At 37.1% G+C, this 26,975-nt stretch overlaps 1 protein-coding gene across 12 annotated transcripts in view; it reads right to left on the bottom strand.

Moving 5' to 3' along the window:
* The window catches only part of LRRC7 (leucine rich repeat containing 7), a 628,763-nt gene that overhangs the window by 225,937 nt on the left and 375,851 nt on the right, over positions 1–26,975 (bottom strand). Inside the window, exon 8 of one of the 12 annotated variants that reach the window (XM_056111017.1) lies at positions 23,662–23,919. The exons of the other annotated variants lie outside the window; for them this stretch is intronic. Within the exon in view, the coding sequence (XP_055966992.1) occupies positions 23,913–23,919 (7 nt within the window). The 3' untranslated portion in view covers positions 23,662–23,912. Of the gene's footprint in view, positions 1–23,661; positions 23,920–26,975 lie in introns of those variants that run through there. 12 annotated transcript variants of the gene reach the window in all.

Below are 26,975 nucleotides of genomic sequence, written 5' to 3'. Positions count from 1 at the left end.
TACTTTAATGCACTTATCCAATTGCAAATCTTAAAGCAGATTCCACTTGGAACGGAGAGAGAAATCTTGATGCATTTTTTATTTTGATAAAATTACATAATCTATGGTTTTATTTTCATTAGATCAGAGGTATTATATATCTGTACAATTACTTCTGAAGCCGCATATAAAGTTCCAGTTCAGTAACTTGGGTTTGCTGATGCTTGTAAGACTACAAATTTTTGGCATTAGTTTAGTCATTCCAGCTTTTAACTTGTCTTTCAAATATGCTCAAACACTCTAATTAATGACTATTTATGGCACAAGGATAGGAAAACTCCTTAATTGTTGCTATCTGATATTTAGAGAAAGAGTGTACCATCTTTTCATTTGGTTTAATCTATCTCTATGCTTAATGCATATTTGCATTTTATAATTTAGATCTTGCCAACTTTCTTATATCATCGTATTCTTCCCTAGAAGAATCTTCCTTTAAGTGAACCGCAAATTATAAATTAAAAATGTTTCTTCCTGCACAGATATTAAAGAATAGAGTACCCAGAAATCCACATTTTAAAATATGTACAATAATAAACCTACCTTGTTATAAACAGAAACAGGATAAATAAAAATTTAGTGTCTACTTGCAAATATAATATCATTTTTATGATAAAATGCTTAATATAAAACCTCTCTCTTGATTATCAATGTATCTGAAAATCAATGTCACTGCTACAATATTTGTATGCTTTCTATCATTTAAATTAAACTACCTCCTAAGTTACACCACAACCAACAAAAATCTTATATATAGGCTTCTTAGCATCTTCCAGAATGGTATGTGCCCAAACTAAGCATACATCATTTTTTCCAAGAATAGTGGGAAGGAAACTTTTAAATCAGTGTTATTAAGTTGAGCTAACATTGACTTTCACGTTTTATGAGTTTTACAGATGGCTTTATAATTCAACATCTGTATGTATTATACTGAAATCACCAAAAGTTTAGTTTTTGAATTTGAGAGTTATGAACAGTGACCCATACACACACACACACACACACACACACACACACACACACACACACACGTGCGCATGCGTGCACTTAGTCTACTATGGAGATGGCATTCTTTTCTTTAGGGGATCAGTGCTAATCCAAGGTTAGAATTCTGGATTGCTCAGCAGTGCTCAGGAGACCATTGTGGTATCTATGTTTGATCCCCATGCGAAGCGTGTACTCCAGCCTTTGGAGCTATCTCCTTGGCCCCCAAAGCTGGAATTTATTGGTTTTGTTTATTTGGGTGTGATTTTCAAAGATAAAGCAAGTGGGGGCATGAGGGACTCGAGTGTCAGTGGCCAAGAGCTGCCTGTCTAGGTCAGCCCACAGCAATGGACAGGTGAAGGACCGGAGAACAGAGAAATAGGGTTCTGGACTTGTTGGTAGTTGGTTTATTTCTCTCTGCCCTGCAGTGTAGTCCGACCTCTCCCCTTGCAGCACAATTGTAGTCGTAGTTTTGGTCATAGATCAGTCATCATAGTTCCATCATCCTAGTCTCCTTATAGACCTCAAAGTCCTCTACCTTGTTATCTAGTCCATCTCTTTCAAGTCTTTCTAGTTCTCTCTTACCTCTTATAGCATAGAAATCATGAAGGGTGGGGGTACGCAAAGGTGGGGTTGAACATTGTCATAACAACAAACAGAGGTAAAGCCACTCCTTCAGGGGAAGTTCTAGGAGATTAACTCAAGAACAAAATCTCATCTGAGGGTTCAGCACTCCAGATTACTAGGAGATCTGCTCAAGGACGGGATTCCATCTAGGGTATATTTTTCTCCTTCCCTCAGCTAGTAATCCATTTAAACAATCATAGTAAATTTACTTCTTATAACATATCTAGTCATTTTGTATGAACACAGTAAGAGATATATTAAGCTTTTAAGCTTAATAAGCTTTTAAGCTTTTTAAGTGGCTCATCTCGCTATATATCCCAGACGACAGTCCTCAGGCCAGGTTAGTCTTTCCGAACCCCAGCAGGGTCCTAATTCAGTTACTTCTTTTTGGGTTATGACAGAGTTTGTTCTATGACCATGCTCTTACTTTATCATGCTTCTTATGGTGCTTAGCTTCCCCCTTTTTGATGCCAGGGTAGCTTACAGTTTGCACTGGGTTCATTCTTTTCCTTTGCTGGGACCCTCTTTTGGGGGCTGTTAGGAAGTAAGGGTAGCTGAGGCTTAAGTCGAGTAAATATGATGGATGCCCAGGAGTAAATATTATTTGGAGTCAATTAACTTCCATGTTACAAAGCATAGCATAAAATGTCTTTCTGTCTCTATACAAAAGCACATTGCTAAACCATGCAAGTGGCATAAAGGAAAGAAAAAAGCAATATTGGATTATTACTGCTTGATGTAATTGGAACCTAGGTAATGTGGAACTCTGTGATTTTGGACTCTGGGCTCAACAGGACCCGGGAGCAGAGATCCTCTGCCTGCTTCCCCCAGTCTTCAATGACTCAGGGGTCACACCCATAAGCCACTCCTTGCCAGCACCAGATAATCTTGTCATGGGCCACCCTCCAGAACTTATGGCTGCTTCTCTTGGAAGGGAGCATAAAATGAGACTCCCATAACCATGCCACTGGACTCTGTGCCAGGCTGTTTTCACTCGGGCTACCTGGATGGGGGGGAGGGGGTGAGAGCCCTTCCTGCCCCAAGGGACCTAGCCCCAGCAACCGACCTCCACTACCCAACCATTGCCACGCTCCAGGCCACTTTCTACTTTGCGGCCGTGCTACACATCATAAGACACTCCCTGCTCATTTTCCATAATTACCACACCATATTTAATGTGGTTCAGACAGTAGGTAACAAATCATAGAGAGAAATATATATATATAGAGAGAAATTATATATATCATATAATATATATATACACATATATGCCTATATACATATATACATATATGCCTCTCAGAGAGCCTGGCAAGCTACCGAGATTATCCCGTGTGCACAGGCAGAGCCTGGCAAGCTCCCGTGGCATATTTGATATGCCCAAATCAGTAACAATAACAGGTCTCATTCCCCTGACCCTGAAAGAGCCTTCAGTCCTTGGGAAAGATAAGTAAGGAGAGGCTGCTAAAATCTCAGGGCTGGGACGAATAGAGACATTATTGTCACCTACTCCAGTAAATCTATGAACAGCGGGATGACAGTGATACAGTGATACAGTGATGGAACTGGGTGTGCCTCAGGGGCACTGTTGTGGGAATAACTCAATAATCCTAAAATCCCTGAGGGAGGAGAAGGACAAACCAATGTTATCCAACATTTGGGTTCCACCTAGTGTTACTTGGAGACTACTCCTGGCTCTGTGCTTGGGGGTTGCTCACAATGAATTTGAGCTGAGCTCAGGTCCATTGAGCTCTCTCTCTGGGCATTGAAATTCTTTAAAGAACTTTCAGGAACTGGCCATATATTTAGTTATCGTGAATAGAGTTTCATAAAGGGAAAGAAGAATTAAAGTCTAGTAAATTTTTCTCTTTAATTTCTAGGTTTTGATGAACAGGAGATTTGTCATATTCTGGTGACATAACACTTTAAATAAATTTAAAAATAATATTTGATTTTTACAAACTGGAGTTTTTGTATAAAAAAGTTATTCCCATCACCAAACAATTCACCTTCTTCGCATGTTTTACCTTCCACCCTATTCTTTTCACTCTGACACTATCCAGTTGTTGGATATGTTGTCTGCTTTTATTTTCTTTATTCACTTATTGCGTTTAACCTCTATCACAGATCACAGATCACAGATCATCCTGTTATTCGTCGATTGCCTCGAGCAGGCCCCAGTAACGTCTCCTTCATCCTAGCCCTGAGATTATATTCAAGGCTCTTTAGGAGAATGAGACCCATCATTGTTACTGGTATTTGGCATATTGGGTATGCCATGGGGAGTTTGCCAGACTCTGCCTCTATATATGAGTGAAAACATCAGGTATTTTTCTTTATTCAATTGATTTATTTAATGTAGCCTAATCCACCTAAATGTCTATACAGGCTGACATTCTAATGGAAAAATTTTTATCATTTTTTAATAGCTGAGTAGCACTGTAGCACTGTCATCCTGTTGTTCATCAATTTGCTCGAGCGGGCACCAGTAATGTCTCCCTTGTGAGACTTGAAACTGCTTTCGGCATATTAATTACTCCATGGGGAGCTTGCCAGGCTCTGCCGTGTAGGGGGATACTCTCAGTAGCTTGCTGGGCTCTCCGAGAGGGACAGAGGAATTGAACCCGGGTTGGGAGCATGCAACGCAAACACCCTACCTGCTGTGCTGTCAATCCAGCCAGAATAGCTGAGTAGTGTTGAATAATATGCATAGATCACTACTTCCTTTTCTGTTTATCCTCGAATGGGTAGTTTGTTTGTCTACATATCTTGTCTACTGTTTAATAACATGTTCATACAATGGAGTAAATATATCCTTTAATTTTTTTAACTATTGAGTTTGTATTATTCTGATATTCAGAAGTGGGATGGTGAAACCAGTGTATCTCTATTCTTTATACCCAGAAATTTCCACGTTGCTTTTCATAGAGACTGTACCAATTTACATACTCACCATCAGTGCATACATTTTTACTTGGTTTTTATTGAAGATGTTCCTTCTTTCAGCATTTAAAATATTTAATTATATAAATTATTTAAATTATACATGTTAAGCATATGCTTAACGTATATAATTTTCAGCAAGTTGCATAATTAATTTTAAAAATTTGAATACTTAGTATGTGTTACAACTACTTAACTTTTCAAAATTTAAATTAAAAAAATTCTGATTTATTGTTGGAAAAAGCTGTCTCCCATACAACATGAAAACAATCTATCTGAAGTAATAAACTCATAATTATACATACAACTAGTTTACAAAGTATAGACCTTACAATATGCATTATATTGTAGTATCAATGAGACATACATTTTGTATGATATAAGTGTAAGAGAAACCTTAAGAATAAACCACAGGCCAAGAACAATATGTCGTACAGCAGGTACAGTGCTTGCCTTGTATACAGCTGATCTGGGTTTGATCCTTGTACCCTAAATGGTCCCTTGAGTCCTGCCAGAAGTGATTCTTGAGGGCAGAGCCAGGAGTTAATTAAGCCTTGAGCACAACTGAGGATGGCCCCCAAACAAAAACAAATGAAGAAGAGAATAGCAACCAACCAAGTCAAATTCTGACAAATCCTTTTAATATAAGGTTTTGTTAAATTGAGAGAAGTGTAGAATTCATTCCTCTATCTTCAGCCTTCTTGGGATTATAATCAGAACTATTCATTCATTCATTCATTCACTCTGTACATGAGCTTTACCAATGATCATTTCTAACTGATGAAAAAGCAGGAAAGATAAAGAGCTTTCAGCAAAGTTTTTTTTTTTTTTTTTTTTTTTTTTTTTTTTTTTTTTTTTAGCAAAGGAGCTTTTTATTTATTTTAAAAATTTAATTCAATTTTTTTTTTATCTGTGGGAGAAAGTGCAAGTCAGAAGTCTGCATTTTATCTCTGGGGAAAGATGGCGAAGGAAGGCAGCTCCTGGTTTGCATGGCAGCAGTTTAATCAAAAAGTTGTGAGAATCACAATCAGCTACAAAGATGTTCATTGCCACAAAGATATATTGCTATCTAGTATACATTACATACTACTAGAGAGATTTTGCATGTTACTGAAAAAACACCAAAGCTATGTGAAAATTCTTATAGATAATATTGAGCAGGGAGCAACAACAATGAGCTACTTTTCCAAGAGAACTTTTTAACACACATGCATGCACGTGTGTGCGTGCGCGTGTACACACACACACACACACACACACACACACACACATTTCAGGTTTGTTCTTCCTGGGTATAAGCTGCATGATTTTTAAAATTTAACCAAACTAAATACCTATTATTTATTTTTTCAGAAAATTGGGAAAAACATAATTCTGAATGCAGTCATTTTTTCTTCTATGTAAGCATACTGCTAGAATCTTCCCTTACCATTTGAAGTTTATATTGCTGGTGTGCTTTTTCATGGTGCCTATCAATACACAAAAAGAAATTTAAATTTTACTTGATAATTGGAATTATGAAGGATCTTAGCTGCATATTTTCCTTTAAAATAACAACTGAACAACAAATTTCACTCAGGATAACTTTCAGATTAGCCTCAGTGAGGTCTGTTCTTCTATGGATGTGATATAGTTAAAAGATTATCATGTCACACTATGATCGCCATAATTATCACTTAAGTTGTGAAATAAAAGGTAATGGAGTTTATATCAGAAATAATGAACTCTACAACAGAATAACAATAGGTAAAATCTACCTTAAGTGAGACCATTAGAAAATGTGCCACATCATGAAAACTCACTTCTGTGAAAAAATTGTAAAAAATACTTAATGTAATTGCATTATTTCATATTGAAAATTATATTTATACAAAATGACTCGACTTAAAATAGCTTCGAGTTCAAACACTGCCTTGTTATATTTTTGAGTCTGAATTTTATTGAAGAAAGAGGAACTTTCTGTCAACACTTCGCTAACAGCCAAGAAGGGTGAACATTATGAAGAATATAACTTGCTGATTATCTAAACTCTACTTTTGTCCTTTACTGCTGTTTTGTTTAATAAATTTTCTGAAAATGAAGACTTTTAAAAATTGTTAATCAGATAATTCTGACATTGGTATAACAGACATCTACTTAGTACATATTAGGTGCTAAGCTGGGCTGGAGCGATAGCACAGCGGTAGGGCGTTCGCCTTACAAGCGGCCAACATGGCCGACCTGAGTTCGATTCTTCCGCCCCTCTCGGAGAGCCCGGCAAGCTACCGAGAGTATTCGATATGCCAGACACAGTAACAACAAAGTCTCCAATGGAGACGTTACTGGGCCTGCTCGAGCAAATCGACGATCAACGGGAGGGCCTTTACCTTTACCTTTACCTTTTAGGTGCTAAGCTGAAGGCTTCCACTAAGATTGGTTATTGTCTCTGAGAGCTCATACACCAATGAAGTAGCTGCAATTAATCATGGTACTGTGTTTGCATTGTATATGTGACAGTAATTCAAGGGTTAATAATATAATCACAACCAGTCTTGATGGATTTTATATCCTATCAGATTATCCAGAAATTAATCAATTATGCAACAGATACGTGATTTTATTAGCAGCCCAATACATTACTCAGCAGAGCCGGGCCATATTACTTTATTATGAGAGTGATTCATACCACCCAGAAAAAGAGTGCTAGAGAATTAGAACTAAAATCCTTAACCTAGAAATGGCTCCATCTCAGATAATCCTAGAATTAGGGCTCAAGAGATATGTAGTTCAGCGGATAGAGAACACAGGAAGGGATTCCCTCCCACTCCCCCAAATCGATATCAGCATTCATCTAGTTATTAAGGCTCTGGAAATAGAACATTGGTTTCTCAGTACAATTCTTTGCTATGTGGAGATCAGAGGAGCTCTTTGTTTCCTTAACGTTAAATATCAAATATATATATATATACATATATATGCATATATATAAAACATATATATACATATTTTTTTTTTTCCTCAAGAGCAAGTCATTCACAGAGAAACCATGTTTCTATATCAACAGTATTGAATCTTCACAAGTGAGCAGGGTCTCATTCTTCAGGGATGGAAGGACCATTACAGCTAAAAGAAGAATATAGAGTCCACTTCTTTGTTGGGAAAGAAAGGACCGACAGAACAGTAGAGCAAGAGTAGAAGGGATGTCTGTTCTAGGTGCATATTTCCTACCCTGATGAACTGCTACCATTATCATTCCTGAAGCCTTAAGTAGAAACTTAGAAGCAGTTTTAAACGATATTTGTTCATCATCTTTCAACTTGGTCTGCTACAAATACCTGTTTTAACTTTACTAGATGCCTGGAATGCGGGATTGAAGATGACTTCAGACAGTATTATATTGGGATTAGGATTTAAGACATGAAACATTGTTTAGACCCATCTTCCCTTCTTGTTTACTTTTTAGTTTAGCCCCCTTGACTTCTCACTTCTTAAACTAGGGTAATCTGGGATTTTATTTATTTATTTTTGTTTTCTAAGTCACACCAGCATGTGCTCAGGGTTTACTCCTCCCTCAGGGATCACTATTGGTGGGACTCCGGGGACCAATGGAGTGCTGGAGATCTAATCCATACTAAACACCAGAGTAATCCTCCAAACAGGTTCATTGTACAATTTCTGAAATCAAATTGTTTCTTTAAACATTGTGTTCAAGGAAATGTAATTTGATAGCGGCTTACCTTTCTTGTTTTAATATCTATAAACCTCCTTACATATTCTCTCCACAATTAACATTAACACGAGTCATTAACAGTATCTCAAATGAATGAAATTTTCTAATGGGAGCCATTTTCTGGAAGGTGAGCTTTGGAGATTGTAAGATATAGCTCTTTAAAATTTTCTAATAGGAACTCTTCCTTAGAACAATACAAAAGAAAGCATGTGGAGAAAGAATGGCTTTTCCTCAGAGCATTCATTTTGAATTTTGTGATCAAATAGTACATGTCTTGTTTATATTTTTCTTGGGATTTTGATTTTTGAAAAGTAATGAATTTTCAAAACTTAAACAACAAAACAATTTCAAAGTATCAGTTTTGTGCTGTTATGTCTCATAAATACGCTTACTTAAAGGGGATCAAAAATGCCTGGTTTACTAATAAATAATAAACGAAGAGTAATTTTCCATAATTTTGCCTTCATTCAAATTTGAATTTAATTTCTATCATCTATGGAAATTTCAGAGGAAAGAAAATAATGAGTGTGACTTTCTTTTTATAGACATATATGGAATATTTTGTCACTTATAAACCTGTCTTTAAAATTGTTAGCAGACATTAATGCATTATAGCTGCATTTTAAATAAAAACTATAGAAGAGTCCAAAGGAGAAATTAAAACAATACAATTGAAATTAATGGCATTTTTAGGAAGAAGATTTTTTTGAAAATATTAATTATGATTTGACCTATTGAATGAATATTGAAACAAACAAAACTCCAAGATATTGATTTGAATTCAAGAATACAAAGTCTAGAGACACACAAAAGAATTTCGGAACTTAGCAGCTTGCTGCAGTTGCCTCTGGACTTTAGGCCAGGCCAATTTCACTGGGATGCCTCAAACAGGAGCAGCCATCGTTCCTCCACCTGCCCCCCAAGAATTCCAGCAGCTACCAATTTCCAGAACTCAACAAGAAGTGCAGACACATGGATTCAGTGACTGCTAACTTCAGGCTTCAAGTGATAGAGGATGGGACAGTCCTTCTCATCTCCTTGTCCCTATGGGATCCTGGAAGTCATGCCCACCAGTTGCCTCCAGCTGCTATTTAAGCTTCTTAATGGCCATGATCCAGAGACACACAAAAGAATCTCTGAACTGAGCAGCTTGCTGCAGAGATTTCTCCAGACCCTAATTAGCTAAAATTTTATAATTCCAGGAGCACAAGGCTGCTCTTGTGGTCATACGACTCTTATGCTATTCATAACAAGCAATACAAAATAAATTATCTAGCATATGCCTCTTTGACAGGTTTGAATGGTAGTGGGAAAATTCAAAATAACGGTGGTGGGAAGGTGTAATGGTGGTGGAACTGGTGTCGAAATAGTGAATATCACACATTATTGTGAACAACTTTATGAAAATAAATTAAAAATTAAAAAAAAACAGAATATCTCATGTGAAGTTGGTCAATAAAAAGAATTTTTTTGAGTTGATCCTGGGGACCAAATCTGGGTTTCATATATGTAAGATTTGTGCTCTATTGCTGAATCACTGCTCGGATTTAGAAAATAATTTTTATTTATTTATTTATTTCTTACTATCATTATGATTTTTTTTCTTAAATTTTTATTAGTGAAACACCATGAGGTACAGTTGTAGACTTACAAATTTTTGTGCTTGGGTTTCAGTTATACAATGATGGAGTACCCATCTCTCCACCAGTGCCCATTCTCCACCACCACTGATCCCAGTATCCCTCTCTCCTCATCCCCCACCCCCACCCCACCCTGTCTCTGTGGCATTCCTTTTTGTTATCTCTCTCCTTTTGAGTGCTGTGGTTTGCATAAGAGACATTGAGTGGCAATCTTGTTTGGTCTATAGTCTACTCTCATCATGCATTTCCCATTCTGAGAGGAACCTCCCAACACCCTTTATTTGGTGCTCCCCTTTTTTTATAGAAAATAATTTTTTAAAAATGATGTAAAAAAATCTTGCTTTAGAGCATCAGGTGGTAGGCAGAATCTGCCTTTTCATAACTTTAAAGATACTAAAATAGATCTATATACTTAGAGTTTTTGCAATCTGATCCTAGAGAGATTCTCTATTTTGGTAGCACTGTCCTCCCATTGTTCATCGATTTGTGTGAGTAGACACCAGTAATGTCTCCATTGTGAGGCTTGTTGTTACTGTATTTGGCATATCTAATATGCCACGGGTAGCTTGCCAGGCTTTGCCATGCTGCAAGTTACTCTCAGTAGCTTGCCGGGCTCTCTGGGTGGGGGGGGGAGGGAAGGGGGGGAGGAATCGAACCCGGCTCAGCCTTGCTGGCTGTGCACAAAGCAAATGCCCTATCGCTGTGCTATCTATTTTGGTAATCTCTTATAATTACACATAATAGCTTCTTCCAAATCAATCAACACCATTGGTGCTTGTCGATCCATAAAGACAGCACATTCATCAGTTATGCTACTTATATGTTAGAGCAGGGGTTTTTAATCTACTGTTTGAAGGTCCAATTAGGTTTACTGATCATTTTTATATAGCCTGCAACTTAAGGGCAGTTTTATACTTTTTTTTAAAGTTTTATTTATTTATTTATTTATTTGCTTTTTTGGGTCACACCTGGCAATGCATAGGGGATACTCCTGGCTTTGCACTCAGAAGTTACTCCTGGCAGTGCTCAGGGGACCATATGGGATGCTGGGATTCAAACCCGGGTCGGCCGCATGCAAGGCAAATGCCCTACATGCTGTGCTATCTCTCCAGTCCCTAAGGACAGTTTTATACTTTTTAATTGAAAAAGTAAAATAATATTTCCCACTATTTGAAAAATGATATGACTTTTAAACTTTGAGGTCCCCAAATACAGTTTATTGGAACTAACAGGAAAAAACAATGTTTGCTTTCTTAATGTTTATGGCTATTTTGAGCTACCACTGTAGAGGAGTTGAGATGGAGAACCCAGGACTTGAAAATCTCACATATTTGGTATATAGCGGAATGATGTATTTTGCTCTCTGATTTAATGTAACCCTGAAATGAACTGAGATTCTGTATCCCCTCAATATTTATATATTCAAGTCTTAACTCCCATTGTGATGGAATATGGAAGAACGTGTTGGGAGAGTTAGGTTTAGATGAAGTTCCCACATGCCATTAGTTTTCGCAGAAGATGAAGAAGAGAAACCGAAGTCTCTCCGTCACCTGAGATCACAGCAACAATGCTGCATCTTTGCATCAATACAGCATTTTACATAGGTCCAGGAAAGGTCTTTGCTGATGTCTGGATTAATGGACACATGGATCGAGGGCTTGTAGTTTCCAGAACTGTGCAATAAATTCCCTGTTGACCAAGCCACTCATTATATGCTCTTTGGCTATGCCAGCTCAAACTGATTTACATAATACCTACTAGTTGGAAATTGCAGACTTTTGTAATTTTTTAATTGGCCACCCAGCAGCTGGCATTTGATACTGCCCACTTTAGGAGTCTTGGGTAGGGGGCAAAGCTTACACATTGAGAGAGGAAAATGCTCTGGCAGCTGACAGCTGATTGTTATTCTGGTTGCTGCTACCTCCACCAGGCCAGTCTAGTCACACACAGTTCACCAAATACCAGCATAATTTGAGGATTTATTGACCATGGTGGAATAAGACAAAAACAAGGACGAAATCATAGCTGAAGCACGATGAAAATAAAACAGTATTATTCATAGTAACCTTATGCAATTTCATGCCTCTGGTGACTTTGAAATACAACTTGATGACACAGAAAATATTCTGAATTCTCCTTCTATTGTTTTTTATTGATTACTGAACAGTATTGTGTGCTAATCCATTTGAATCACCTCAGGAACTTACTATTTATCACATTGTGGGAAAAAGCAAATCTTCTTCCCAGACCTCTTCTATTTCCTGTCTGTACAGTTGCTGTCACCCATAACAGAGTCCCATAACTAATCACCAAGCCCAGGTTCTACTCTCTCTAGTTTGACCTAATATTGTATTCTATATAAATGGAAGGGTATATTAGATATTCCTGATGTTCAACTTCTTTCCCTACTTATTCAAACAGAGACCTGTATACAAATATTCATAACATCATGCAACAATTAAAAAATAGAACTGGAAAGAATAAAAAAGACAAAGAAATTGCTGTATTCATACAATGGGATATTATTCTACAGGAAGAACTGGAAAAATGATCTATTTTAGCATGGATAATCTCAAAACAATTATACTCAGTGAAAACGAGTCAGAGAAAGGCTGGGGAGGTACAGGCTTTGCTTGTGTTTAAGTCCTGAGTTCAATATCTAGCACTGCAAGATTTTTTTTTTAAAAAAAAAGACATCTCAGAGACTATTATATGATTATATTTGTATAAAATTTTGTCAAATTTGGATGCATCTGTAGTGGCAGGAAGGGGACAGTACTTATCTGGTTGGAAAATGACTGGGCAGTGCTCTGAGAAACACTTTTGCGGGATATGGGTTTGATTGGTATCTTGCTATAGTCATACTTTCATTGGTATATTGTCAGAACATCAAATTAAATACTTTACAAGCTGTTTGTTAGTGTCAGTGATTCTCAATAAAACTGTTTTCAATAAAGTGAGTGAAAGCTTCCCAATTCCAATTTGCATTCAAATCTCTAAAATATCACTGATACTCAACATTACAGCCCATCCTGGGCAGACTCTACTCAGTTATGACATGTTAATGAAGAACAAGGTTTTGGACTAAGGCTTTAGATTCCTGGATAAGCCTCAGAAGAAGTTGGATGTTACCCTCCCTCCTCCCCTTACCAGCACTGCGGCTCTTAGAAAATTATTTCCTTATGTTTCCATTTCCTTAATTATGAAATGGGGATAGTAACACAACCTACTTCAAAGACTTGATAGGAGGGTTACACGAGTTGATATATAAACTTTAGAACTCGGTAAATATTAACAATTATCTATAAGAGTTAGGATTATGAGGGCTACAGTAAATAAAATTAAAAGAGCAGTGTTCCTTGAAAAAATGGACTAAATTATACTTATTCCTCATTATCTAGCTAACCATTCTACTAGCATATAAAGATCTATTTGAATCAGCCTTATTGTAATTTCCATCTCACTGCATGCACAAACCAATGCAGCCCACCCAAAGCAATCTCCCAGTCCTTTGCATAATTCATCTTCCTGCTTTTGTACATGACCTTTCCCAGCTTATAATATCTCTTCCAGAGAATCAAGAACTCACTGAAAGAAGTGACTCAAACAGGGAAAATTTCAAGAAAATTTCAAGCCCACAATACAGGTCTTAACACATTGTAAGTTTTCAACAAATGTCAGGCAAGTTTTCTTTAATTCCAATTTTCATTATTGTACAGAATTTTATCCTCCTCTGTCACTAATGTTAAATATATTTGTTAGTTATCCTTTTCTTTAAGGTTGATATTAACTGAAAATCCGATTTTGTTCCTCTGTCGGAATTAGTGAGGGACAGAACAAGGATGACAGTGTATGGAACTCTTCTCTGTGCTTTCATATTGTATGTTCCTTTTTGAATTGTCTTCATTTCCAAGTAGCATTGTAGCACTGTCCTCCCACTGTTCATCGATTTGCTCGAGTGGGCACTAGTAAGGTCTCCATTGTGAGACTTGTTGTTACTATTTCGGCATATCGAATATGTCATGGGAAGTTTGCCAAGCTTTGCCGTGTGGGCGAGATACTCTTGGTAGCTTGCTGGGCTCTCTGAAAGGGGCAGAGGAATCGAACCTGGGTTGGTTGCGTGCAAAGCAAATACCCTACCTTCTATGCTATCGCTCCAGCCCCATTTCCAAATATGTTCTTATTATTATGATACTACAGAAATTGTTGAGCTGTCTTTATCTACAAGTATTCCCTTAAAATTTTAGCTACTACATAAATCAGCTGATGCAGGGAATACTCAAGAAAATGTGTTTTTACTTTTTCCGAAATTTTTCTCTAGTTCATTATGCTCTTCCTGTAGGAGCAAAATATATAACAGCTATCTGACTAACAAAGATATGTTTGATTGAATAAGAAATTTTTAAGCAAACTATCTTGTAATAATAAATGTCTTGCTGTTAAGAAGCTAGACTTTAGACCAAACATGATTGCCACTCAATGCCTCTTTTGCAAACCACAGCACCCAAAAGGAGAGAGAGAACAAAGGGGAATGCCCTGCCACAGAGGCAGGGTGGGATGGGGGGGGGGCGACTGGGGGTGGGAAGGATACTGGGATCAGTGGTGGTGGAGAATGGGCACTGGTGGAGGCATGGGTATTTGGTCATTGTATAACTGAAACCCAAGTACAAAATTTGTAAATCTACAACTGTACCTCATGGTGTTTCACTAATAAAAATCTAAAAAAAAAGCTACATAATTTTTATATTTACTTCTAAAAAGGAATACTAAAAGTACATTGTTCCATCATTATCATATAGTATCTTCTCAAACTGCTTAACTATATTTTATAGTAATTATTGTAATTGTAGAAAACAATTTTCATTTCAAAGATATTCTACTTTGTGTGAATCTTTTTGTAAAACATCAATTTATAATAACACAAATTCTAAACATTTCTCCTGAAGAGACATATAATATGGAATTAATATGCCTTAATAAATTGCATATGTTGATGCAAAAAGTTCAGTGCATTGCCTGTGGCTCTTAGAATAGCATTTATGTAGTAGCAAATAATATTAAAATGCTTATTATTATAATAGATAATATTTTTTATGCTTTTTTTAATCAGGTTAATGTGCAGACAAAAATAATACAAACATACCACTAAAAGCATTCCCTGATGGGTTTGAAGCATTTAAGCTGTTGGAGGAATTTCTATTTTATAATCTTAAATCTCAGGAAATACAAAAGGTAAAACCCCTCTTGACTTTAGAAGGTTGGGAGGATACAATTGAAATGGTTGTGCTTCTAGAAAATGTCCAGAGACATCAAAAAAATGTATGCTTCTTTATGCATTATGGAAATAAGCATTCAAATAGAATAAAATTAGATGGAGATTTTTGTAATTTCCTTCTCATTATTCCCACTTAGCTTCTTTTCCCACTTGTTTTCAGAGAGAAGAAAAGACAGGGAACTGCAAACTCTTTCAAAGGAAAACTGAGGAAAATTGTAGTGTTTTGTTTTGGAGCTGGAAGCGAGGGAACTTTCAGCTGGAACCTGCACTGAGGGCTTCACCGACATTTAGAAAAAGATGATCAAAGATAGAAACGGAGGTCAATAACATGGCAGAAATAAAGAGGCTTAGATCTGATACAAGAGTAAGATTTCCTGGGATTTTGCTGTGTTCTAGAGTAAGACAGAAAAGAACAATAACAAATGCCATCCACCAAGTTATAGGATCCTCATTAACAGTGACAATAGCTTGAAGGAAAAAATGCCATGTAGAGTCTACAGTCCTTTAATATAGGTTCCTTTTGCAACAGTTTCATTAGAGTGACTACTGAGTACAGGAAGACCAGCTGTTATAACATGACCAATAGGGGGTGAGCATAATTGCAATAACACAGTCAAAAGAGTTTTAGAAATGAGATTTGAAGGACTTTCCTGGGAGTATAGTTTATTGTTGACATGTTTAATCAAAAGCAAGGAGAAATCTTAACAAAAATCAAAGTGCTAAATCAAGACTTCACTCTGTGGCTTTAGGATAAAGTTAGTAAAGTAAAGGCGCTCCCGTTGATCATCGATTTGCTCGAGCGGGCCCAGTAACGTCTCCATTAGAGACTTTGTTGTCACTGTGTTTGGCATATCGAATACATCCCGGGTAGCTTGCCAGGCTCTGCCGTGCGGGCGAGACACTCTCGGTAGCTTGCTGGGCTCTCCGAGAGGGGCAGAGGAATCGAACTCGGGTCGGCCATGTTGGCCGCTTGTAAGGCGAACGCCCTACCGCTGTGCTATCGCTAGGATATTACTTGGAAATCTAGTTTTGCACCTCATCAGTGCTCCTTATACTCTAACAAAAGCAAATAAGAGAAGACACCACTTTGAGGGGTTTGGGCTAATTTCAACTATCCTGATAATCACCAGGGGACTCTTATGCTGTGGCTTGTGGGTTGAATGTTCATTTCTTTTTAATCCTGGGATGGCTCCAGAAGGTCTCTAACATTGATCAAGAAGTGTTCACCAGGGTGGCCCTTTGACCATAGTGGACACCAGAGTTCTTTGAGAAGTAGAATCTTGCAGGGTTACTGATGAGCTTTCAAGGTGTGGGTACTGGGTTTCTGGTCAGGGAGGTCTCTTGGCGGGAAAGTGGTGTTGGTGGCTATGATCTGAGGTTCCAACCTTGGTTGTTTTGGTCCTGTGTAAAGTTGATTTTGATCTTAGACCTGGATATTTTTGTCAGGCTCTCCTACTTCGTTTCTTCTTTGTTTCTAAGAGGTCCTAATACACCAAAATCGTGGTGTATTTCAGAAAAATGTGGGTCTAAAAATTTTTTTATAAAGTTGTTCATAATGATTTGTTATATTCAATATTCCAACACCACGTGCTCAAGAAAGCCCCAAAATTTTAGATGGAATGATACACTTGGAGCTAAATTTTTAACTCAATGGTAACTTTGGGTACCCTTGATGACTTAACCTGGCATGGGGTCCAGAAGCATCTCTACTACTTTTTGATCCCTTTTGAGATTTATTTTTATAATAAATAAATAAACAGGATGAGAACGCTATTCAGGTCTCCCAAAGAAGAATTGAAAGAGCTATGCTTGGAATATCATGTTTCACTCAAATGAGAGAAAGAATCCGAAGTTCTGACATCCGTCGACGATCAAGGATCAGGGACGCTGTCTCATTTGCCAAGGCGTCAAAAATCAGATGGGCTGGTCACGTAATGAGATTTAAAGACGACCGCTGGACTAGAGCTGTTACTGACTGGATTCCACGGGATGTCAAAAGACCGCGTGGACGCCCACCTTCCAGATGGTCAGACTTCTTCATCAAGATCATGAACGATCGATTTGAGGCTCTTCATGTTCCCAGAGCCAACAGATGCCATTGGGCTACACTAGCATGCGACAGGGACAAATGGAGACGTTACTGGCACCCGCTCGAGCAAATCGACGACTAACGGGAAGGTAAGTGATTAAGTGATTTGAGATTTATTTATGAGTCTCTGGTTCATGACTGATTAACAAGCTTATTTGGCACCAGAGGCATTCATTGGCATGACTGCCATTATTAAGGCTTCTGGAAGAACAGGGAGATGGGGAAAATGTGTTTTTTAATTTATTAAACTGCACAATATCCAGTGATATTCCTAGTAACAAGTAGTCCATGCAAGTGACTCCAAAACTTGCTTTGTTTTCAATTGAATAATAACTTCCATGAGTAGGAAGTTAGTGAGATGCAGCCTGGAAGTAGACCCAGCCAATCTGCTAATAGCCTCTGATTTTAATTTTTTTAGGACCTGAGTGAACTCATAATGCAACCTAAGTCTACTTCTCCATCTGGCTGAGTACGACTAAACCAAGCCCGCCTTTTATTTCTTTGAAAACACCTGTAATTCCAATCTCCATGTGACCACCAGATTCTCCCCATAGCTTCTTCTTGGTTGTCCAAGGGCAGCCTTCTTGGTATAGATTCATTTTTACTTTTTTACACCTGTGCCATAGAGGTCAGAAGTCATGATTTGTCTGCTCTCTCCATGATAAGGAATTCACTGGAGAATTATTTTAATCCAAAAAGTTAAAAAGAAAAAGCTCATTATAAAATAGTTTATTCTAGAAATCCTATTCTAGAATAGTCACCAAAAATAGGAGGTCCAAAGTTCAAAATAACTCATTACAGAGTTTTAACTAGGGGAGAAAATAGGATTTTAAGATTTTTTTCTTTAGCACATTTTATTATGATATCTGACATGTTTTTAATTATTTTGATATTAAGGTGCAATTACAATTCTAGTATAGCTGATTGCTCCCTGATATCCTGCCCCCATCCGTAATTCCATGTATCCTCATCTGTTCTTGGGAGGGTCACGGGCACCCTTCTTGTTTCTCTTGTTTTCCCCACATTCGAAGTCTCTTTGGAAGTGAAGTATTCTCTTCTGTCTCCTAACATTCTGAGAAAAGCCTTAAGAACATGACACTGAGTAAAAGACTCCAGAAACAAAGAAACCAGAAACCAAAAATCATGCATGTGATAAGATTCCACTTACACCAAGTGTTCAGAAAGGGAAATTCACAGAATTGGAAAGTAGATTTAAGATTGCCCTAGGCTGGAGTGGGAACTGAGGACAGAATGGATTGATTTTGAATTAGCACAAGGGACTTTGGGTTGGGGTGATGGAAATATTGAAAACTATATAGTGCAGATTACTTTATAACTACTGTCTTAACAGTATTGAATTTTACACTTAGAATGGATAACATTTATGCTATGTAATAATTACCTCAATAAAGGCATTTGAAAAAATTCTGGAGTGGACTTTTTTTTCTTTCCTTTCATGGGGAAGGAGAGAAAATAATCTATAAGCTTACCATTGCTTTGCTTACCTCAAACTTCATTACCTACAAATAAATGCAACCATGGCACACGACCTCTGTGATATCACCTCCACTACCATTTGGTCTCTGTAACAGATTAGAACGCAAGTTCTATACCTTGGGGATTGTTTCTTTTTTTGTCCATTTTTCCTTGTTTTTGCCCCACACCCAACTGTGCTTAGGGTGACTTTAGTAGACTCAGTGCTCAGACATCATCACTGGGGATTGAACCCAGGTTAACTTCATGCAAGGCCAAAACAGGTATCTTACCATTGTGCTACATCTCCACCCAGATGGTTCATTAAGCTCACCCATTCTTCTTACATCTACTTGTCACATTCTAGTTCCCTCAGGCTTCACCTCCTTGGTCAGTTCTTCCCTGAACTTCCCAGTCACACAAAGTACCCCACACTGACTGTCTGTTCATCCTATTCCTTTAAGTCTATGGTGTATGCCGAGTTGTTGATTGTGAATGTCAGCTGCTCACTGATAGTGACTCTGTTGCACTCTGCACTTCTTTAGTCACAGTGTTTGGCACACAGTAGGCCCTCAGCACATCTTTTCAGGACTTGTCTGAACTCTAGGTTTATGTTCTCCCAACAATTTTGTCCAAGCGCAGAGATGACTAAGAGTTTTAATTTTATTTGTTTTTAATCTGGAGCCACACCTGATAGTGTTCAGGGTTTACTCCTTGCTTCTTGATCTGAGCTCATGGATCATTTTTGGCAGGTGTGTGGGACCGTATTTGCTGCTGGGATGGAACCTTGGTCAGCCTCATACAAGGTGGGCACATCACCCACTGCACTGTCACTCTGCCCTGAGTTTCAATTTTATATGGGACAATTCCAATATGAAATATAATTGATATCAAAGAAAGTTTTGTGTATAGATGCGAGAAGGGAAGGTAGGAGTGGGGGGTATTTGGTTAGATACATCGTTTTTGCTTCAGTTAGATTTCAAGCTACTGTAAGGTCTTGATTTGGGCAGGTTTTCTGACCCCTCCTGTTCTGAACCGGCTATTTTTACTATAGTAATATCTAGATGATATACATTTGCCTTGCAATGTTGTTTATGTAGGGTGCTAATAAATCAATGTAATCTATTGGCCTTTATTCAAATTATATTGATCATTACTGGGAGAAGTAAACACTATAAAATAAAATCACCAATATCTAACAGACATTTAAATTGCATTTTTGATTAAAAATGAAAAGAATGTTCAGTTGTAGGCCAAAATTAATATCTCTGAGACCAGGAAAAGTTGACTTGATTTTAAAACATGACAGAAACCTTAATTGATAAATTGATATGAACCAAAACATGGGGGTGAGAGGAAGGATGAATTTTGGGAAGGGAGCTCCCAAGTAGTGCTCAGAGAGCCTGGAGGACACACAAGGTGACACCTGACCAGCTGGGCTGATTGACTGACTGCTAAAGCTCAGTGATGCTGCGACTCCCAGGCCATGCACTGTCAGGGACCACCAAGGTTAACAGAGTCACACTGGGTGGTCCTGAGGTGGTCACATGGTGCTAGGGATCAAACGCAGGGTCACCTTTCCTGTGCCTCCAACTTCTATGCTATCTCTGGGTTTGAATTTTCCAAGACACTTGCAGAAGCCATCTGAGAAACACAGGGAAGGTATACTCTATTTTTGGTGGCACTGTAACAGTTACTATGAAGTCATGGTCATGGTCCTCCCATTGTTCATTGATTTGCTCAAGCGGGCCCAGTAATGTCTCCATCATGAGACTTATTGTTACTGTGTTTGGCATATTGAGTACATCACGGGTAGCTTGCTAGGCTCTGCCGTGCGGGCGAGATACTCTCGGTAGCTTGCCGGGCTCTCCAAGAGGGGCAGAGGAATTGAACTCAAGTCAGCCATGTTAGATGCGTGCAAGGCAAACGCCCTACCACTGTGCTATCGCTCTAGCCAGTATCGTTCACAGTTACTATGAACAGCTGCTTTTCACGAACTAGCAAGAAGATGTTAAAAAAGCAGTTTAGATTCTGTATTTCATATCATAATGCCCAAAAGGAGAGAGAGAGAGAGAAAGAGAGAGAGAGAGACAGAGAGAGAAAGAGAGAGAGAGAGAAGAAAAGCACCATCATAGAGACAGGCTGAGAGCAGGAGAGCGTTGTAGCAGGAGGGAAACTGGGGATATTGGTATTGGGAAATGTACACTGGAACCTGATCATGAACAAATTTGAAACTGTGTATCTCATGGTGATTCAATTAAAAAAGATATTATAAGGATTAAATGACACAGTACATTTAAAGATAACACTAAACCTTGGGATTTGCCGTAGCACTGTAGCAGTGTCTTCCCATTGTTCATCGATTTGCTCGAGTGGGCCCAGTAACATCTTCATCGTGAGACTTGCTGTTACTATGTGTGGCATATCAAATACGTCACGGATAGCTTGCCAGACTTTGCAGTGCGGGCTCAATACTCTCCATAGCTTGCTGTGCTCTCTGAGAGGGACGGAGAAATCAAACTCGGGTCGGCCCTGTGGGCCGTGTGCAAAGCAGAGGCAAACGCTCTACCCGCTTGGGATAGAGCATTTAACTAGATATGTTAGCATAGTCTCTTAATGACAAAATAAAAAGCAGTTCGTTATGTTGCTCCCATAATATATACTGTCCTGAATTCCCAACAGTGACATTTATTTATGAGGGAGGAGAGGGGTTTGCACTGTGTGTCCTGAAGAATTGGTAGCCATATATTATTGTATTATCTTCTTCTTAATGTTATTTATTTGTTTGTTTGTTTGTTTGAGGGAGCTATACTCAGGGCTTACCCTTGGCTCTGCTTCTAGGGATCACGTCTGATGGTGCTTGGAGGACTATGCAGGATGCTGGGGATTGAATGGTGTCAGCATGTGCAAGGCAAGATCCCTGTCTCCTGTACCACCATAAGGGTATGAATTTTTGCTTATTATAATTTGTCAAAGTTTTGTTATAAGCATATACTGCCCATAGATATGAATAAATATCTTTCTAAAAGATAGCTAACTGGGAAATTATTTCAGTAGCAAAACTGTAGAGATGCATATCCAATAGTGACCATTACCCTAAGCATTAGGCCTAAATGACTCAAGTATTATTTTTATTTATTTATTTATTTATTTATTGAATCACTGTGGGAAAAGTTACAAAGCTTTCAGGTTTAAGTCTCGGTCTCAAGTATTATTTTTGATATTCAGCATTTTACTTCTGTAAGCTCTTCTGTTGATGCAGTTAAAGCCATTAGAGGTTTCACAACAGTCATCGAAGTAACTTGTTAATTTCTTTTATTAGGAAAAGTTTCCTTTATCCTACATATACAAGCTTGCAAATGAAATAGGTGATTAGAAGACCGTCAGCTTGACATGGCTTACTGTGCTAAGGTCACGCCAAGAAAATAATTATCCACCCTGTAGCACTAATTGTAACTGTCAGATTTTTAAGTTCAACAATGGAAATTCTGATTTCTTACAGGAACATAATGGAGGCAGAACAGTAGTGTTTCTTTAATCTTTGAAGTTACTTTAACACAGAAGGTATTAAATCATCTTAAAAATGGTATTTGTAGTACACTGGAAATTCACACAAATACATTATAAACCTATACCAAAACAGTACAATGTATTTTAAAGCTGAGATCTACTTCATGTTCTTAGAATAGAAATCTTTAAATACAATTTATAGGGATCTATGCAAGCAGGTGAAAACTGAAAGACATCAAGTGAATGTCACATACAGCTAGTAAGAAAGGTGTGCAAACTCAAAGATGTCTGTAAACTCATTAAATTTTAAAAAATTAGTATGTACACAACTTAAAAAAATCAACATTGACTTTCAGAAGTGTATCTGCTTTTTACAAATGGAGTTTAGGTCATAATTTTACATGTTATATATTTCACATGGTTAAATACAGTACATTGAAATGTACAGAAGTACAGTTCAGCTCAGCAGTGTGAGTTTTGCAAAATATGAAAGTTGGTAATTCCCTAAAATTAAAAATAATGATAAAGAAAAAAAATAAAACTACCCCCAACCCTGTAAGATTAATGTATACTCTTCATACCTTTAAAAAACATGAATTGCTCAGTTTATTTTAATCAACTTACTGTTACAAGAGAACTTAAAATGTTTTTATTTTTTCTTGTTCCCAAAACACTTTAAGACAGGGCAGAAAGAATTACTACGGGATGAAGATTTCTGTATGTTGGATTACAAACACTTTCAAATCTCAGTATAAAGCATATCCTATTTCTAAGCCATGCATATAAAGTGTTAAAAGTAAACGCACTCGTTATGGTAATATTTCTTTCACAAAACATTGTTATAGAGACTCATTTTACATGCAAATTGAAATGCTAGGTCATTGAATTGAACAACGGAAGCCAATGTGCTTAATTAACAAATGTGTTTTATAGCCACAGAATGACTGCTTCATATTAAATCATGTTAGAGGAAGGGATGTATAAAACCAATCACTGGCCTTTCATATTTTGATTGGGGGTCATTTGGGAATAATCTCTCACTTTGCCAAATACATTCACAAAGGAATATCTGTGGGACTCCAAGGGGGAAACTGGGCAACCATAATCAGTCTCTAAAGAACAAAACTAACCAGAGAGATTCTCTTATTTGCTGCCTTTGGATGGCTTTTAAGATGCTGGCTTATTCTGCCCTATTTAAAAAATAGTAATCCAAAAATGATAGGTGACAGCAGCTTCAAATAACAAAAAGTAAAATAAATTTGGCAACAGGGCTATTAGTATTGATTTTTGCCTGATAAAATATGATATTAATTGAAGGTGAAGGCAACTAAACACATTGGGCGGGGGGAATGCAGGTTCCTTAATGTTAGTCAGTCAGAAATGTAACTGCTAAACTTTAACAAAGACCAAACATTTTGCATTAACACGAGGTCGTGAGAAGGCAGCCGCCATCAGCAGGTAGCACACCAAAAATGTTTGGTTCCATAATACAGTTGGGGAGAACTACCTCTACAAAGTCTATTCGTGCTGATGCTCCTGACGCTGCCATTTCTGCTGCCTCCACATCCTCTGTTGTAGGTGCCACTGTATAGTCTCAGGCGATTGGGCAAGGGGCACACTGGATCTTCAGATGCTAAGATGAGAAAAATCAATTTCAATGCCCAAAAGACGGAACTCCTAATGCAGAAGGTGACTAAAATCATTACCAAGTACTCGGCAGTACAGGGAGGTGGAATGTTTCTTTGTTCAAATGTGATTCCATAGAGTTAGGAATTCAACAAAATTTTGGTAAGAGGATTAGGGGAAAGCATTAGCTAACATAGAGACCGAAACGCAAAAGAAGCGGAAATGGAGCAGATCACTTAAAACATGCATACTTCCTGAGAGGAGAAAGCAAGACTTAAATTAGGATCAACAAATGATAACAGTCTCATGAAAACTGACTTGGTTAAACTTTATCTTCCAAGTTATTTCTGCTCGTTTCGATGGATTCTCTATAATGACAAGCTTTACAGACACATGCTATTTAAGGCAGAAGAAGGCTGGGTTCACTGTAATTTTACTCTGAATTTCTTTTACTCTGATGTTCTGTTTTCTCTTGAAAATAATAAAATTTGGTTTGTAATTATTCCTCTCTTCCATAACATTCTCAAACATACCAGTTTCCATTATGTCTAGAATAATTCATCTTAAACTGTAAAAAAATGTTGATAGGAGAAAACATCACAGAAATAAAGCTAGAAAAATATATGTAAAGTGGGAATACCGAAGAAGAGTACATTGCATCTCGCCTGCACGGCAGAGCCTGGCAAGCTCCCCTTGAAGTATTCGATATGCCAAACACAGTAACAACAAAGTCTCCAATGGAGACGTTACTGGGCCTGCTCGAGCAAATCGACGAACAACGGGAGGGCCTTTACCTATCCCCTTTACTTTCATGGAAATAATGGTTTGAGTTGTAAAATGTAATCATCACTCCCATTTATTTTCTATTAAAGATTTAAGCAGCAACATTTTTGTCAGGGACATTCATGATTTAATTAAAAGTATATGTAATTTTTCTCATAAGCATATTTTCAAAAGATCACTGGCTTAAATGCAAAATGCTGAATGCATGTATTAGAACAAAATCATTCATTTTGTTCATATTTACCACTTCTTGAAACATGACAGCAACACAAATTATTACACCGGGTCTATTTCTATTAACTAACCTTTTTATTAAAAAAAATTCTACATTTTATGACACTCATTTATCCAGATTATGTACCTGAATCCATTATATTTGATATAGTATTAAGTGACAAATGATCACAAATTATAATGACAGATTCTTATTGAACATAATTTCTTTCAGCAGGGGCCATCCTGAATCAATTAATCATGCTATTACTCTTCTTAAGTTATTTTACCTTCCATTTAAAAAAAAATCAATCACATGAATCAATTAATGATGTTTATTTTTACTTACAATTTTGAATATTTTATTCAAATTAACTAAATATTACATTATGTTAACACAATAATCTAAAAATTGTATATGTTTATGTTGCAAAAGAGAGAAAATTATGGTTTCTTAGATAAATGTAATTATGACAGAACATGTTTAAATGATGATTGACTACCCAACCATATTAGAAATTTCTCTTTGTTTTATCTAAACAGACCTTCATAGTTCTGATTAAAAATTAAAATTTTTTTATATTACAATATTTTGGCACAACTGAAATCACTGAACATTAAAATCTTAAAGAATTTTCACAGTAAAAGGCAAGGAGTCCTCAAATCCACACAATCATTATTAACATTAGAAGAAATGAGCAAATTTAGGTTAAACTATTTCGTGCTTAGAGTATGTAAATCAGAAATGCAAACAGGCTGGTAAAATGACCTTTCTATGTTTAATTAACAGGCGATACACATAATTTATGAGATTATTTTTCTCATATTTGTTAGAATTTTAGTTTATTTTGAGATATAACTCATTTAAAAGAGATGTTTATTTACAATTGGTATAGGAATTTCACATAATTATCTGGTCTCCCAAAGTACGTTAATTAAGCGCACATTTTCATTTTAGTAACACCAAGAAAACAACAGATGTGAAAAAATATAACAAGGAGCTCACATTATATATATTATATTTGATTAGTTAGAAGTGGACAGCTTATGCAGCTCAAACTCATGTTATAATTGAATATAAAAACATTGTGTTGGTATAATTGTGCATTTTATGTATTTTTTCTTGGATAATTAGGAATATACAACCAAAATAGTGATCAAATCGAAAACAATCAAGTCTTTGTGTTTTGTCTCTGATCTTTTTGCTTTATCCTCTGATCTTGTCGCAGGGTTTATAGATTATTCCCGAAGAGAATTTTCTAACGGAATAATAATACTGTAGTTAGTATTCTCTTCCTACTATTGAACTATTGAACCAGTCATATCAACACCGTCTGAAAGCTTAAGGTATTATCGTTTGGCTTTGAAGGAAGGGGACAAGTATGAATTACTTTTTTTAAAAATCAAGGTAGTCAGGAGTAAATTTTTATAAAGGCAAATAATAATTTATTCTTTATACATATAAATTTTCTCAAAGTATGCCATTTTCAAGATGAAATTATTAAGCTCAATGAATCAAGAATTTGCTTTTAATGCAAAATGAAGTCTTTCGTAGATCAGTAAAAAATTTAAATCACACATTATATTTCATAGAAAAGTTTAAACTTAAATGAACACTATTGTGTTCAAGCTAAATCAATTTCTGAAATTTCCTTGCTCTAAAATAGACCCTTATAACATTTTAAAAGACTTTATTGTTTTGCTCAGTTATTAAAAAATTCTTAATACATAAATGTGGATCTGGAGAGATAACTTTATTGAAGGATTTTGGGCAACACCCAGCTGTGCTCAGGGTTCACTTCTGATTCTGTGTGCAGCTCAGTGATGAGTCCTGGAGGAGCTTGGAGGACCATATGAGATGCCAGGAATTAAACCGGGATCAGCCACATGCAAGACAAATGTCTGACCTATTGTACTATCTTTCCAATACAGCTCCAGAGAGATAGTAGAGGGGATAAGACTCATGCTTGTGTGTGGCTGACCACAATTCAATTCCTGGCACCACACAGTTCTTCAGCATTGTTTGGTGTAGCGTTGGAGACCGCAGAGCATCAATGGGTGTGACCT

Source organism: Sorex fumeus, unplaced genomic scaffold, assembly GCF_029834395.1.
Source record: "Sorex fumeus unplaced genomic scaffold, SorFum_2.1 ptg000011l, whole genome shotgun sequence".
In the NCBI taxonomy this organism is placed as follows: Eukaryota; Metazoa; Chordata; class Mammalia; order Eulipotyphla; family Soricidae; genus Sorex; species Sorex fumeus.
This window is presented reverse-complemented; position numbering and strand designations above follow the sequence as displayed.